Source organism: Trichechus manatus, unplaced genomic scaffold (assembly GCF_000243295.1).
Source record: "Trichechus manatus latirostris isolate Lorelei unplaced genomic scaffold, TriManLat1.0 scaffold00130, whole genome shotgun sequence".
In the NCBI taxonomy this organism is placed as follows: domain Eukaryota; kingdom Metazoa; phylum Chordata; class Mammalia; order Sirenia; family Trichechidae; genus Trichechus; species Trichechus manatus.
In genome coordinates this window covers 5,377,049-5,394,618 of record NW_004444066.1, presented here as the reverse complement: position 1 = coordinate 5,394,618, position 17,570 = coordinate 5,377,049, and the positions used below count along the sequence as shown (strand labels likewise).

The window sequence follows — 17,570 nt, the reverse complement described above, 5'->3', positions numbered from 1 at the left end:
GAAGAAGTACAGCCAGAATGCTCCCTAGAAGCAAGGATGGCAAGACTTCATCTCATGTATTTTGGACATGTTATCAGGAGGGACCAGTCCCTGGAGAAGGACATCATGCTTGGTGGACGGTCAGCAAAAAAGAGGAAGACCCTCAATGAGGTGGGTTGACACAGTGGCTGCAACAATGGGCTCAAGCATAACAACTATTGTGAGGAAGGTGCAGGACATGGCAGTGTTTTGTTCTGTTGTACATAGGGTTGCTATGAGTCGGAACCGACTTGATGGCACTTAACAACAACAAGAAATTATTGGATCAAGGCAATGATGATCAATGACTGGTAACACCACAAAAAGATAGGCTTATTAATTATATACCTCCTGATCAAAGTACACACCACCACCTGTGAAGTAGTCTTGCCCCCCAAAATCAAACTTGAATCTGTCCAAGCCTCTTGATCTAACCAACAATTTTAAGAAAATACAGAGAATTGTGAAACATCTAGACAGACATGAGATAAATGCAATGAGCAAAATTCAGACTGTGGAAATGTCATCACAAAAATGATTTGGTTTCTTCATGAGAGTGTTACTAGGAATAAAAGAAGAATTGATCAGGGACTCTAGAATAAAGAAAGATTTAAAAGGACACATAAACCAATGTAAATGTATAGAACTTGCTTGAATCCATTTATAGGACCCAAACAGTCTATAAATATTTTATTTTTATTTTTCAAATAATATTGTATTGGGTTTTTCATGAAAATTTACACAATAAATTAGGTTCCTATTTGACAGTTTCTATACAAATTGTTTAGTGACATTAGATACATTTTTCACAATGTGTCGACATTCTCTTTAATTGTGTTCTGGTTGTTCTGTTTTCAGTACTCTAATTTCCCTGTTCCTTTATCTTCTCATCTTTGCTTTAGAGTACGTGTTGACCTTTTGGTCTCATATAGATGGTTTTTTAGTAGAGCGCTGTACTTACATGTAATATCCTCTGTTTGTGTACCACTCTGTGATTTTTCTAAAAGGTGATCTCAGGGGATAGTTTCAGTTCAAGGTCTAAAAGTTATCTCAGGGTGATAGTTCCTCTGGTCTCAACTGGTCCATGAAGTCTGGACTTCTTAAGAATTTGAGTTCTGTTCTGTGTTTTTTTCCCCTTCTATCAGGGTCCATCCATTGTGGCCCTGATCGAAACAGTTGGTAGTGATAGCCGAGCACCATCTAGTTCTTCTGGTCTCAGGGTAGACGAGGCCATGGCTTATGTAGGCTATTATTAGCCTTGTAGACTGATTTCTTCTTTGAGACTTTGGTTTCCTTCTTACTCTTTTGCTCAGGACAAATAGAGACCAATAGTTGTATCTAAATGTTCTTATTTTAAAAGGAACATTTATAGAAATACCAGAGAAATGTGAAAACTGACTGGGTATTTGGCAAAAACTACTAGCCTAGATATATTCTATAGATTAGAAGTTGGTATGTCTGAATAGAGGAAAATACTTTTTTATGTTTATTAGAATTTTTAAATACAAAAACGTAAAAAACAAAATGGCTTATAATCCCACTGTTTAGATAATTGATTTTTTTTTTTTTTTCCAGAAAAATCGTATGTATGTAACAGCGTATTTGTGTAGCATGTGTATTTTCCTTTTGGGTTTGTATGTATGTATCAGTTTTTAAAAAATATATTCCTTTTATTTACACTAAGCAAAAATCTTTTCATATCAGAATATAGAACTGCCTCATATAAAAAATTACCATATAATCTATAGCACAAATTTAGCATAATTTATTTGCATGCTCCCCTATTGATGGGCATGCAAATTGTTCTTGATATTAAATGATGTAATGAGTATTCTGGTATACTTTTTCAAGTGTACGTGTAGTGAAAATTCCTAGCAATGAAATTGCAGAGTCAAAAACCATGTGCTTTTTTAAAGAGATATTTCCAAATTGTCTTCAAAGAAAGTTTCACCAAAGTGCCCTCCATTCAGAGTATATGAGACTTCCCATTTCTCCACATCCTCACCAACAAGGGCTATTGTCAAGCCTTTATGGAAATGTTCTCACTTTGATAAATAAATGAGAAGTTATGTCACACTTGTTTCAATGGTAAATTCCCTCCTTCTAAATTTACAGTTGAGAAAATTTAGCTTTGTTGGTTCCAGTGTTATCCAAGCCATTGACCTTTCTCTTGCTTCAGATTGTCATGTTGTAGAATTTCAAATCTAAAAAAAAAAATGTTTATAGTTTTTATAGACTGTTGAAGTCTGACTTTTGCTAACCTTGGGTTTTCTGTGTTGTATGGTTAATCTCCTTCTAAATTAATTAGATGAAATAATACTAGTTTGGGTTTTTTAAATAACTTTCACACTAGATCCACCTTGGAAATTTATTACAGAGCCACAAGACAGGAAATATGATGGACCATTGGTCCAAATAAAAGTTTTAAAATTCGGATCTGTACTTAATTAATGGTACAGTGTACCCTAACCTCTTCCTTGCCCATTACTCAGGGATCTCTTCCCACCAGGACTAGTGCTTTTCTTAAACTGTGAAAAGCCTACTGTGTGCAGTCCCTGTTCATAGACTGAAAAACACAGATTAACTGTTCCATCGTTTTAATGCAAAAGACAACACTGTTTCTTAAAAACTCTTTTGTGGAGATCCCCGGCCACGGATCAGAAATGCCCTACATTGGAATGAGACCACCCAGAAGACACACAAATTGAATTTTGGGAACTGAATTGAAGGACATTTAAATGATCATCCTATCCCCTGGCAGGATTTTATTATAAACTTTGGAAGTTTTTGTCTCATATATGTTGTGAGTACAGCATGTTTGTTAAGTGCATGGTTTTAGATGCAGTTCTGGCTCCACAATATCCTAATGTGTGATTCTTGAGCAAGTTATTTAACTACTCTACACCTTAATTCTCTCCCTGACCTTTTTTTTTCCCCTCAACCAAGTGTCTTAAAAAAAAAAAAAAAAAAAACTGTATTGAGGTATATTTTACATATCATAAGACTCACCCATTTCACATGTACAATTCGATGATCTTTAGCAACTTTACTGAGTGGTGCAACTGTCACCACAAATCGTTTTAGAAATTTTCACCTCCCTCCTCTCCCCAATAAGATCTTCAAGCGCTCAGCTGCTAACCGGAAGGTCAGTGGTTCGAACCCACCTAGCTGCTCTGCAGGGGAAAAGATGTGGCAATCTGCTCCCATAAAGAGTATAGCCTTGGAAACCCTATGGTGGCAGTTCTGTTCTACCCTATAGGGTCACTCAAAATCAATGGGTTTGTGTATGTGTGTGTGTGTTTGTGTGTGTGTGTGTGTGTGTGTTTGGTTTAAGAAGATCCTCATGCTCATTTGTAGTTAATCCATGTTCCCAAGTCCCAGCAACCACTAATGTACTTTCTGTCTCTATAAATTTGCCTTTTCTGGCCATTTTATATGAATGGAATCTTACAATATGCAGTCTTTGCGTCTACTTCTTTCATTTAACATAATGTTTATGGGGTTCATCCAAGACGTAGGCTGTGTCAGTAGTCCCTACCTTTTCAGTGTTGAATAATATTTCATTGTATGGATATACTACATTTTGTTTTTCCACTTATGGGTTGATGGACATTTAGGTTGTTCCCACTTTTTGGCTATTACAAATAATACTGCGATGAACGTTCATGTACAAGTCTTTGTATAGACATGTGTTTTTATTTCTCTTGGGCAGATACCTATTAGTGGCATTGCTGAGTCATATGGTAGTTTTTCATTTAACCTTTTGAGAAACTGACAAACTATTTACCAAAGTGTCTATGTGATTTACATTCCCACAAGCAATGTATGAAGGCTCTTGTTTCTTCATATCCTAGTCATCGTTTGTTACTGTCTGTCTTATTTATTATACCCATTGCTGTGGGTTTGAGATGCATGTTTTTAATTTTCATTTCTCTAATGACCAATGATTTGAGCATCTTTTCATGTGCTTATTAGCTGTTTGTATATCTTCTCTGGTGAAATGTCTGTTCATTTGCCCATTTTTTAATTGGATTATTTGTCTTCTTGTTGGGTCGTAATAGTTCTTTGTAAATTCTGAATACAATCCTTTATTGCATATGTACTTTGCAAATATTTTCTTCCAATCTTTTACTAGTCTTTTCATTTTCTTACACTGATTTGTAAGTGCAAAAGTTTTGAATTTTGATGAAGTCCAGTTTACCAATGTATTCTTTTATATACTGTGCTTCTGCCTAACCCAAAGTCTCAAAGAATTTATCAACCTACCAAGTTGATTTTACAACTTATTAACGTGTTGTGAATCACAATTTGAAAAACACTGCACTGGAGAATATTTTCATCTCTTCCAATCCTCAGATTCAGATTTATCTCAAAATGATCTCAGTGGACACGACTTCAAGTATATGACTAATTTTTTTTTTTTTTTTTTTTTTTACTTATTTGGTAGCAATGCCAATTTCTAAAAAATAGAACCTAGTAATTTATAAGGAGACCTGGTGGTGCAATGTTTAATCACTTGGCTGCTAACCAAAAAGTTTGGTGATTCGAACCATCCAGTGGCTCTGCATGAGAAAAACCTGGCGATCTGCTTCCATTAAGATTACAGTCAAGAAAACCTTATGGGGCAGCTGTACTCTGTCACAAGGGGTTGCTGTGAATTGGAATTGACCTGACAACACCCAACAACAACAACAATAATTTATATCAGACCCACCCAAAGCTTGTGTTTTAACTCTGCTTCTCTCCTTTTCTTTAGTTCATTTATTGATTTTTTTTTTCCTGTAACTATTAGTAGAATCTACATTTCAGGCAGTTTATAGGTACTAGTGGTTAATGGTGAGTAAAAGCAGGCCTTTATCCAGATGGCCTATTGGGAAAGAAAGGAGTTACTTTAAAAACACACACATAAATAATGTCAAATTACGTTAAATTCTGTGAATAAAAATACAGTATGATATATAATAAGGGACCTGATCTAATCTGAAGTGTCGCAGAATAATCGAGTGAGAAGTGACACTTGAGCTGAGACCTGGAAGATAAGTGGAATATAATCAGGCAATGGATAGCACTCTGAGTGCAGGTAGCAGTCACACCACATTGTAATCATCTAAGACTGGAGGGGGTATGAGGTGAGAAAGGAACGACCAATATGGCCAGAGTGCAGAAAGCAAGCAGTCAGATCTTTAAGATAAAGCTGGAAATGTAAGCAAGGGCCAGAGCAAACAGGGTCCTTTTGATTATGGAAAGAGTTGAAGGGATTTACAAGGCTGAATAACATAACAAAGCTTACATTTTAAAATACAATGCAATGTGGAGAATGGATTGGAGAGGTCCAAGATTATACAGAGAAGCCCAGTAGTCTGGGTCAAACATGATGGAGTAGGGTGGTGGTCTGTTGTTACTTATCTTCTCTCTTACTTACTGGGCACACTTTGTAATGAATTTCACATGCACTGGGCTAGACTTGTTAATTTTGGAGCTGTCAACCAAGAAATAAGTAAGCTATGGTATGGCATATGAAAAGAAAAAGAATATGGCAATGAAACAGTCAACTCTGTGATGAATGTTTGAAGTACAATGACACTCGTGCTCTTTTATTAGGGAAAAATCAGATTATGATATAAACATGCATGTTCTGGTTGTCACCAAACATATTTTACTGAGTATAGTTCTGAGAAATCAAATGCTATCATCTCTCCATCTGAGAGTTGAGGATCTGAGATAGAAGGCTTGAGATATGATGTGCTGAAGGAGAAAGATGTTTTTCAACAACCAATGTTGGCCGCGTGATTAAATAAATTTATATTTATACCGGGCAAGGAAAGCCTGTTCCCTCTTGCCCAGATCTCTTCGCACCTTGATTAATAACGTCCCCCACGGTTGAATACTGCTGTTGACTTGCCACAGCAGACACTTTTATCAGTCTGTTCTTTGAATTAAAAATAGCTTAGATTAATCAACTATATGAGACCAAATGGGCAGCTCCTGTACAAAAGAGAATAAGAAGGCAGGAAGGGACAGGAACTGGTCAAATGGACACAGGGAAGCCGAGATGGAAAGGGGGAGTGTGCCGTCACATTGAGGGGATTGCAACCAATGTCACAAAACAATATGTGTATAAATTTTTGAATGAGAAATTAACTTGAGCTGTAAACTTTCACCTCAAGCACAATAAAATTAAAAAAAAAAAAAAAGCTTAACCCAAGACCCAAGAAAATTGTTCATTCAGGCTGAATTTAAGACAGATACTGTCCTTCCTCAGTGATTAAGTGAAGTAATGGGACGGGAATTCTTTGGTCTATCATGAGGTTTCTGAGCTACACCCTACCTCCAGGGGGTAGCTTAGCATGGCCAACAGCTCTGTAGTAGGCTAACCTACTCTGATTATGTTGTTTTCCATTGGCATGTAGTTTTGTTTATGCTTAGCACTCTCTTTTCCCTTCTTTTGGTACCCAGCCCTCACCCACCTAACCACCCATACCCCATCTGCCACTCATGCCAGAAGATTTTGCTCACATCCTGTTAGCAGGCATCCTTTCTGATATATTAGCTGAGAGCAGCCAAAGGTGCAACAGGTCCCAGGTGTGATTACATATTAATTAGCACAGTGTTGGTTACCGAAAAGTCTGTAAAACACAATGAATAGAACTTATAATAATGCAATTGGAAGGATTGTGAACAAAACTTCCTGAGTCCGGGGATCTTTCCTGGTCCTTTCCATTGACCTGTTAAACCGATATGAGAGCTGATCAGCCCGCCATGGCATCAAGGTGAAGAATATCATTTCCTAGCAGACAGTACCAAGGATGCATTTCTCAGATTTTCAAAAAAGCACTTCTGTTTCTATTCACATTCCTCCAAGGCCTCAATTCCTGACATCCTCTGTGTGAATCAGTCTTCAGTGATAAACAAAATTTTATTTATCAATCAAGTAGACATCAGGGACTGTTAGTCTTTTTTAAAATGTTACCGCCTCAGATTAATGCTTCATTGAATGTCTCCTTTTTCTTTTGCTTGCAAGTCCCTTCTCCTCCTTTAGCACAATGATAATTATAAGGAAGAAAATGTACTAAGAACATTCTCCCATCATTGATAGTCTGCATTAATTTCCTGAGCAAATAATTTGCCATTGGGAATCAGTTTGTATCTCTGAGCGCTGTTTGCAGGCATTTGATTCTTTAATTCAAATAGAATTTTAAAATGTGATCTCAGTGACACTATGCCTAAAAAAACATGTCAAAACAGTGTTGGTACAGAGAGCCTTATTGTGACTAGAAATCCTGTCTCTGCTTTGAGTGAAACAAAACAAATCATAGCTGTAGGGATGCATTTGTACAGGAGGCCCTTTGTACGTAGCAGAAGCCAGTTCTGCCCTCCCGTATCTCATTTCCTCTTCTAGTCCCTCAGTCCTACCTCCTTCAAGCGTGAAGCCCATGTCGAATTGTTGTTGTTTGTTGTTGTTGTTAGGTGCCGTGGAGTCAGCTCTGACTCATGGCAACCCCACGTACAACAGAACAAAACGCTCCCTCTCCTGCTCCATCTTTACTATCCGCATTATGCTCGGGTCCATTTGCCAAATTATACCTCTTGCTTAAAGCCCTTCAATGTTTTCCCAATGCCTACGGACTAACGAACAAGCTCCTTCTCATAGGACCTGGCTTTTGTCTCCTGCAGGCACAAGCTTCTCAATCACAACTGTTGTGTCAATAAATCTAAACTATTTCCCTTTCCCCTCTCACCCATGTGATTTCTTATGTCTGTGCTTAAATACGGAGCCCTGGTGGTACAGTGGTTAAGCATTTGGCTGCTAACCAAAAGGGTGGTAGTTTGAATCCACCAGCTGCTCCTCGGAAACCCTATGGGGCAGTTCTACTCTGTCCTATAGGGTCACTGTGAGTAGGAATCGACTCAACAGCAACTGGGTGGTTGGTTGGTGCTATTTTTCTCTCTCAGATCTTACTTTTGTACCTGGAGAACCCTTCGGCTCCACCATTTATTAGATGTGTGACATTATTCGAGTTACTTAAACTTCTCAGGGCCTTGATTTTCTCATCTGTAAAATGGGATCATAAGAGGATCGTTGTGGGGATCAGCTGGGATAATGCCTGTAGAGTGCTTCAGAGTCTGCCCCATAGAAGTTACACAAGAGAAACATGAAGGGATGTTGTTAGTTACATTGAGTTGACTCTGACTCATAGCAACTCCATGTACAACAGAAAAGAACATTGCCCAGTCCTACACCATCTTCACAATTGTTGGTATACTCAAGCACTTTGTTGAAGCCACTGTTTATTTTGAGTACCTTCCACCTGAGGGGCTCATCTTCTACCACTACATCAGGTAATATTCCTTGTGATCCATACGGTTTTCATTGGCTAACATTTGGAAGTAGATTGTCAGGCCCTTCTTCCTAGTTTGTCTTAGTCTGGAAGCTCCACTGAAACCCGTCCACCATGCGTGAAACTGCTGGTATTTGAAATACTGGTGGCATAGCTTCCAGCATCACAGCAACATGTAAGCCACCACAGTACAACAAGCTGACAAACAGGTGATGGAAGGACTGTGAGCTGCTATTATTATTTTCACCACCCTTCAAAATTTAGCAGAAGTTTCACCTTTGCTGAGAAGCTTTCTCTTACCTCCCAATCCCTCAGGCTGAGTGAATTACTTCCTTGTACTGTGGGCTTCATTCTTTATTGCACTTTTTATATCATTTTCTTATCGTTCATGAGGGGCATAGTTTGCTATAAGGTTGCTGGGCAATGAAGTAGGGAAAAATAGGCATAGTAATGGTTCAAGGAGCTTCATAAATCATATTTTATGGGTCTCCTGCAAAAGTGTGGTTAAGATATGATTGTCAATGACAAATGAATAAATGGGATTTTCTTTAATTCTCTGGCTTTTAGCTATGAATAACCCGTTGCCGTTGAGTCGATTCCGACCGCGTAGGACAGAGTAGAACTGCCCCATAGGACTTCCAGGGAGCGGCTGGTGGATTCGAACTGCTGATCTTTTGGTCTGCAGCAAAGCTGTTAATCACTGCACCACCAGGGCTCCACTTTTGGCTATGCATGGCTAAAAACTAATGACTGCCTCCAATATGTCAGGCATGGCACTAACTATTGTACTTGTTTATTCTTTGCCTTGATCAAATGTGGTAGGTATTCTTATTATTCCAGTTTTACATGTAAAAACAACTGAGAACCTAGTATTAGACCATCTACTCCCAAAGCCTGATCTCTTAACTCAAGAACTTCCTGCTCTGATTTTTGAGGTCTCTTTTGCCTCTGGGACTGTGCAGCTTGTAAATGTATTTAATAAGTTCTCTTTTCTAATGATATTGCAGGTACTCCTTCCAAGACGAGGAAGACATGTTCATGGTGGTGGACCTCTTGCTGGGTGGGGACCTGCGTTATCACCTGCAGCAGAATGTTCGCTTCCAGGAAGACACGGTGAAGCTCTTCATCTGTGAGCTGGCCATGGCCCTGGACTACCTGCAGAGCCAGCACATCATTCACAGGTCAGTCAAGTTACCTGAGACACAGCCTTGAACTGAACGCACACAACCTGTTAAATTCAACGGGTCGTTGTTGAATTTGGCAGGTAATCCTCGTTTGAGATAGGTGTATTGTCCCCATTTTGCAGATTAAAAGGCAATAATGATAGCTGGGCACATAGATTGTAAATAACAAACTAGAATCAATGAATATTGGTGCTATCTTATAAGTAAGCCTAGACAAAGAGGAGAAAAAGATGGCATGTGGGAACAAAGAAACAGAAAAGGAAGAAAGATAATTTTTGGGGGAGAGTATTTGAGTGCTTCTAACATCTGCCTGACATCTACCGTATGTTGAGTCCCTCCTGTGTGCACTGCAAATAGAAGTCAGCAAGAACCATGTGTCCCCCACACTTGGGGCATTCGTAGTAAGTAAAAACACAAATAACACAAGTAGCTATAAGATCAGGAAGACAGTAGAGAGAAAAGGATAACGCAATACATTTGTAAAATTTGCAGTTTTAATGATGATTTCCAATATTGTATCTCATTTGATCTCTGTAATAATGTGTAATAAGTGATCAGAGCAGGTATGGTTAGTTCAGTACGAATTATGAGAAAAACATGATTCAGAGACATCGAATATCATCCAGGTGTATTTAGGTAATAAGAATTTTGAACCTAATCACTATCATGAATTACACATATAAATTATATGCATCGTTTAATTACATACCATTAAATGAAAAATCAACACCTGTGACTCTCTGTCTCTGTTATCCCTAATTTTCAGAGAATTAGCTGAGAAGTTTTTAAGCACAATTATGTTTCACATAGTAAAAATTTGGTTAAATGAAATATTTGACCTCCATCAGTTGAAATGTATCTGAATTAGTACAGAGCCTGTGGATGAAGATGTAGCATCACAATTTATAAATTCTTTGTGCATCCAACCGTGGACCAATCCCTTTTTTTTTTTTGAAGTGGGGGGGGGCCTTAGCCCTGTACACTTACATAGTTATTATTTGATTTCCTGTCTTCAGAAGGGCTGTTTGTGTTGGAAATGAGCTCTTCAGTCAACAGATAAATGGAAAGCGAACCAATTAATCATACAGAGTCTCGGAAGTGAATTTACACACCTGGTGTTTTGTCAATAAGCGAAAATTCCATTCACAGGCAATCTTTCTCCTATACTGGCTTTCTGAACCCTCACGGTTCTTTCCGAGAAGCTCTTCATAGGTGTAGTTTGTGGAGTCCCTCTTAGAGCCTTCATGCTTATTCATTCTCTCAAAAATTGCTAACCCCAACCTGTTATTTTGGTTGCTTACATCACAGATATTAGAAAAGAGACAGTTACTATGAGAAGCCAACAGGGCCTAAGAGTGCCTTTTCACACTTCCTCCTTTCACTGTTTAAATTTGGGCTCTGTGTCTTTTTCGTCAGGGCTCCCTTTTCTCTGTCATCACAAGTCAGGATGTTCTGACCATTTTTACCATGTGCCTAGAACAGGGTTCCAAGAGGAATTTAGCGGAAAACAAACAACCTTCATACAATTTTTATCCTCAAGGAGCTTACTAATACCAACTATCATTTTTTCTGTCCTCTCCCTCACTCTTTATAGTTTTCATCATCTCAGGATGAATGAAATTTTGCCACTTAAAGCAGAAACTAAAGATTATCTTTCTTTGTGCTTTATACATCCACAATTATTACTTAGTTCCCATCTTCGGAAGGACCCATTTGTACTGAAATATCCCCTCATCACGGCAAATGAATGGAAGGCAAACACAGTGACATTTTGAGTGCTGTATTAAGGTGGGGTGACATCATCCTGGAGTGAAAAACCACTTCAAGTATAATTCTCTTGCCTCTCCTCCACCCCACCTACCCACGTGCTACATTCTACAGGCTGTCATAGTCCCCTCTACCTGGCCTCTGCAGTTATGACATTGTTGGTGTGTGGTTACTTAATTCACATCTGTCTTCTCTACTATATAGTAAACTCTGTTAGAGCCATGTAAATTTTACTTTTCAAGGTATAACCAGTGTCTGATGAAAACGTGTGAATCAATGGAAGCTTCCTGAACCAAACAAATTACTGATTGACTAGAGGCCCATGCTTACAAATAGTAAAGACAACATTAAAATATAAGCTGTTAAAGCCAAGAGGCTTCAGCTCTACCTTGGTCTTTAGATGGTTTGGGGTAAACATATAATTTATCATCCAAATCAGAGTACTCCTGAGAGCTAAATAAGGCACGATTAGTAATTATGCTGGGACAACAGCAAAGCCCATAAAAGCCACTCAAGACATTTAGCAGCATCATTAAGGCCATTTCAAGTGTGACCAAACAGGTCTTTTATTTCTGACAGTGTTCTGATAACCAGAACTTTCTGCACTCAGGGTAACCAGTAAACGGTTGCTGTCAAGTTGATTCCTACTCATAGTGACCCCATGTTTGTCAGAGTAGAACTTTGCTGCATAGGGTTTTCAATGGCTAATTTTTCAGAAGTAGATTGCCAGGCCTTTATTTCAAGCACCTCTGAGTAGACCGAAACCTCCTACCTTTCGGTTAGCAGCTGAGCAAGTTTACTGTTTATACCACCCAAGGACTCTGCCCTCAGAGTACCAGATATCTATATGAAGTGTTATCAATTTGAAGTTGTATCAAATGGCTTAAAGTCACGTACATGGTAAAATAAGGAATTTAAATGATAATGGTGGCACACTGAACTGAGACTTATGGAGTAAAATTAAAAGCAAGAAGAACAATATAGAAGAGAAACAGGCTTCTGAGTATTCCAGTTCCCTTTAAAATTCCTTCCTTCAAAAGAATCAGCAAAATTATCCCTGAATTTCTTTGAATCTAAGATGATAAAACAAACAAAACAACCCATTAGTTACTTAGAAGACCCTATGGATTATAAGACACACCCTGAATCCCAAGTTATTAAAGAGTGAATGGAAAAAATATCAGTGAAATGCAAGAGATTCTCCCGATAACGAGAGACTATCTTCATAAACAGCAGCTATAATATATATGACTTCTTAACTTCAGCTTAAAAACTACATTTTGCCTCTGGACATGATAGAAGATTCAAAATGATCCACAAGCAGTCAGCAGGAGCAGGAGTAGGTTGCTGTTTACTGCGGGCCTCCTCGATGCCAGGCGCTCTGCTAAAACCTTGATATGAGTTATTTCGCTTAATCTTCCCACAACCTTAGGAGGTTGATGGTGTTATTGTCCCCATTCTTCAGTTGAGGAAACTCTGCTTCAGAAAGTGCTACTAACTTGCCCAAGGTCAGACATCTAATAAATAGTCGAGGCATCACTTTAAGGAAATGCAGAGCTGTTCAGCACTCCCCGGCATCCCTGGATGGTACAAATACTTAGGAGCAGGCTATTAACCAAAAAGTTGGCAGTTTGAATTCACCCAGAGGTGCCTCAAAAGAAAGTCCTGGTGATCTACTTCCGGAAGATATCAGCCATTGAAAACCTCATGGAGAGCAGTTCTACTCTGAAACACATGAGGTTGTCGTGAGTCGGAGTCAACTCGAAGGCAACTGGTTCAAGCACTCCCCACCTGATGGTGCTCAGCGCCATTGTAGGCCTTGAAGAGGGCTTGGTTGGTAGAAGGATAAGGTGTGGTCAGCTGCTTCCAGGCACCCAGGGCCTCATTGCACAGGCCAAGATGATGCACGTGGAAGCAATAGGTGAGAGAACAATAGAAAACTAGAAGCCTAACTGTATGAGAAAAACGGGAGGACTTCATAGAAGATGGTTTGGGGTAGCAAAACAAAGTATCATGAGAACTTACAGGGCTTAAAGGGATTTTAACAGCCAAAGCAGAAAGGAAGTCTAGTCCAGGTGACGAGAGCTAACTGAATTAAATGACTCATTTGTCTCTCTGTGGTAACGTTGAATGGGCTCGCTTTTTGATTTTTTACTCTTGTGGACCTCCTGCCAGCAATGTCTAGCTTAGTTATTTTTTAAAACACCATAGGTCCTGTTTCTGCTATGAATTCCAAGTGAGACATAAATGGAGCTTTGTTTTGTTTTCTTCATGTATTGTTTTATTATTCACAGTCTTGATTTTTTTATGGATTCTTAATTATGTAGAATATTCAGCAAATTTTTCTCAATTTCAGAATCCTTCCTTTCTCCAGTCCTCGTTAAGGATACAGGGTTGCATAACAATCATTCATTTTGAATTGTACATTTAGACAATTTTCTGATTAGTCAAGAAGTCATTTTTTTTTTTTTTTGGTATGTGTGTAAAGCTTGAAAAACAGCTTTAGTTTCCAAGTTATGGCCAGTTTCTAGTCCGAAATTCTCTTATGCTGACTTTAAATCAGTGAATGAAGATTTTAAAATATGAACAAAGTGGCTGTTTGCTTTTACTAAAAAAAAAAAAAAATAATAAGAAGAAGGAAAAAAAACTAATTATAATCATTACTATGGGGATAGTACTGTTTAATTTGCTGATTGTCACAGTCTTTCCAAAGACTATTCTGATGGAAACTAATTATTACACTCCAAAGACAGCTTGTATTCGTTCCCATGTCATATATTAAAGGAGACTGATTACTAATTTGAGCTAATGTAGTAAATTGCATGTCGTTGTTGTTGTTAGGTGCCCTCCAATCGGTTCCGACCCATAGTGACCCTATGTACAACAAAAGGAAACACTGCCCAGTCCTGCCCACCCTCACAATTATTGCTATGTTTGAGCCCATTGTTGCAGCCACTGTGTCAGTCCATCTCGTTGAGGGTCTTCCTCTTTTTTGCTGACCCTCTACCTTATCAAGCATGATGTCCTTCTTCAGGGACTGGTCCCTCCTGATAACGTGTCCAAAGAACATGAGACAAAGTCTCACCTTCCTAGCTTCCAAGGAGAATTCTGGCTGTACCTATTCCAAGACAGATTCGTTTGTTCTCCTGGCAGTCCATGGTATATTCGATATTCTTCACCAACACCGTAATTCAAAGACATCAATTCTTCGGTGTTCCTTACTCATTGTCCAGCTTTCACATGCATATAAGGTGATTGAAAATATCATGGCTTGGGTCAGGTGCACCTGGGTTCTCATAGTGACATCTTTGCTTTTTAACACTTTAGAGAGGTCTTTTGCAGCAGATTTGCCCGATGCAATACATCATTTGATTTCTTGACTGCTGCTTTCATGTGCATTGATTGTGGATCCATGTAAAATGTAAATCCAAGTAAAAATTTGTCATTCCTGGCATGGTAGACCATATGATTGTCTGATTCAAAATGGCCAATACCAGTCCATTTCAGTTCACTGATATGTAAGATATCGATCTTTATGTGTTCCATTTCATTTTTGATGACTTCCAATTTTCCTATATTCACACTTCATACATTCCATGTTCTGATTATTAATGGATGTTTGCAGCTATTTTTTCTCATTTTCAGTCATGCTACATCAGCAGATGAAGGTCCCGAAAGCTTGACTCCATCCACGCCATTAAGGTCCACTCTACTTTGAGGCGGCAATTCTTCCCGGGTTGTATTTTCAACCTGGGGGGCTCATCTTCTGGCCCTATATCAGACAATATTCCACTGCTATTCATAAGGTTTTCACTGGCAAATTTTTTCAGAAGTAGACTGCCAAGTCCTTCTTCCTAATCTGTGTTAGTCTGGAAGCTACGGTGAAACCTGCCCACCATGGGCAACCATACTGGTATTTGAAATACCAGTGGCATAGCTTCCAGCATGACAGCAACATGGAAGCCACCCAGTATGACAAACTGACAGACTTGTGGTGGACAAATTGCATGGGACAGTTAAATAGTTAGTCGTCATTAGTCAAAATAACATTTGAGTAGATGTTTGATTGTTTTTCCCTCTTTCTAAGAATTACCCCACCCTAGGAACCCTGGCGGCTCAATGGTTATGCATTTAGCTACTAACTGAAAGATCAGAGGTTCAAACCCACCACGGCTCCACTGAAGAAAAGACCTGGAGATCTGCTTCTATAAAGATTACAGCCTAGAAAACCCTATGGGGGCAGTTCTACTCTGTCTCATGGGGTCGCCATGAGTCAGAATCAACTCGACAGCAGCTAACAGTAACAACAACAACAGTGAAGTGATGGAGTCGCCAGCTGGTTATCATGGATAGAATTGTGTCCCCAAAAAATATGTGTGTCAATTTGGCTAGGCTATGATTCCCAATATTGTGTTATAGTCCACCATTTTAGTCATCTGATGTGATTTTCCTATCTGTTGTAAATCCTGCCTCTATGATGTTAATGAGAGGTGGATAGATGGCAGTTATGTTAATGAGGCAGGACTCAGTCTACAAGATTGGATTGTCTTGAGCCAATTTCTGTTCGGATATAAAAGAGAGAAGCAAGCAGAGAGACAATCTCATACCACCAAGAAAGCAGTGCTGGTAGCAGAGCATGTCCTTTGGACCCAGGGTTCCTGCACGGAGAAGCTCCTAGTTCAGGGGAAGATTGATGGAAGGATCTTCCTCTAGGAGCCGACAGAGAGAGAAAGGCTTCCCCTGGAGCTGATGCCCTGAATTTGGACTTCTAGCCTACTTTGCTGTGAGGAAATAAATTTCTCTCTGTTAAAGCCAACCACTTGTAGTATTTCTGTTATAGCAGCACTAGATAACTAAGACAGTGGTACAAACAAATAATGCACTTGGCTGCTAACCAAAGGTTAGAGGTTTGCATCTACCCACAGGTGCCTCAGAAGAAAGTCCTGGTGATCTACTTCCAAAAAACCAGGAACTGAAAACCTTATGGAGCACATGGCTGAAACCCATGTGAAATTGTTCACTACAGATGATCTGGTAAGCCAGATAAGCACTGTGCTTACCTTGCCTATTGGATAATCTGCCCCTTCTTTAAGCTCACTGTATCAGGCTAGGTTCTCTAGAGAAGCAAAACCAGTAAAGCATATAAATATATATAGAGAGAGATTTATATCAAGGAAACAGCTTGTGCAATTATAGAGGCTAGAACATCCCAAGTCCGTGGATCAAGGTAGAGGCCTCTCCCAATTCACGCAGCTGCAGAAACTTGTGAGCCCAAGATTGGCAGGTCAGAAAGCAAGGCTTCCACTCCCAGGCTGTGAAGATTGATGAATTACAAGACTAGCAGGCAAGAGTGTAAGTTTTCTCCTGATTCATGTAGCTGCAGGGGCTGGCGAACCCAAGATCGGCAGGTCAGAGAGCAGAGCTCCACTCACAGGCTGTGAAGATCGACGAATCCCAAGTTCCACAGATAAGCTGGCAGCTCAAGTCCCAAGAACTGCAGGTGAGACAACAGGAGGCAGCCACAGGATCCAGGGTAAACAAAAACTCAAAACATCTGCTTATATTCAGATGCAGGCCACACTCCCAAGGAAACTCCCTTTCATCTGATTGGCTACTCAAAGCATATTCAATTATGGGAGTGATCACATAAAACACTGAGAATCATGGCCCAGCAAAGTTGACACACAATCTTAACCATCACAGTCCTCCCCTAGTCAATTTGGCGCATGTACACATCTCCTTAAAGCATACGTAATCTCTGAATAAAGACAATTAGAAAGTCATCCTTGCACCTAACATGATACAACTAACACACTTACAACTGAAAACACACTAGCCCTGTTTACATCTTATATTTCGTAAGTGAAGGAAACAAAAATATATTGATGCTCTATGTGCAGAAATACTCATAACAATCACGGTCCCTGTTTCTGCAACTGGTCATGTGGCCACAAATGGTATTTAGAACTACCTTCTTCCACCACTCATTCCGTATTCTCTTTGCCCTCAGCAAGCACCTCAGCTAGTCGTGGTTCTTTGCCTGGTGGGGTGACCCAAACCTTCATTCCTGAAAGGCCTGGGTCATTAGTGGTCATATCAGAATTAGGTTGCTGTCGTTTTCCATTGACTTTAATCACAGGGCATGGTAGTACTAAGAGATGCCCTAAGGAATCTCCTGCCTTCCAGACATACTCTTCTTTACCTCCATTATTTTTTTATATTTTTTTAAAATTTTTTTATTGTTGTAGTTTAAATGAAGTTT

At 39.3% G+C, this 17,570-nt stretch overlaps 1 protein-coding gene across 1 annotated transcript in view; it reads left to right on the top strand.

Annotated features, from left to right (window-relative positions):
- STK32A (serine/threonine kinase 32A) overlaps positions 1–17,570 on the top strand; it is a 171,553-nt gene that overhangs the window by 69,635 nt on the left and 84,348 nt on the right. Inside the window, exon 4 of the mRNA XM_004384932.1 lies at positions 9,365–9,538. Coding sequence (XP_004384989.1) covers positions 9,365–9,538 — 174 coding nt within the window. The remainder of the gene's footprint in view (positions 1–9,364; positions 9,539–17,570) is intronic.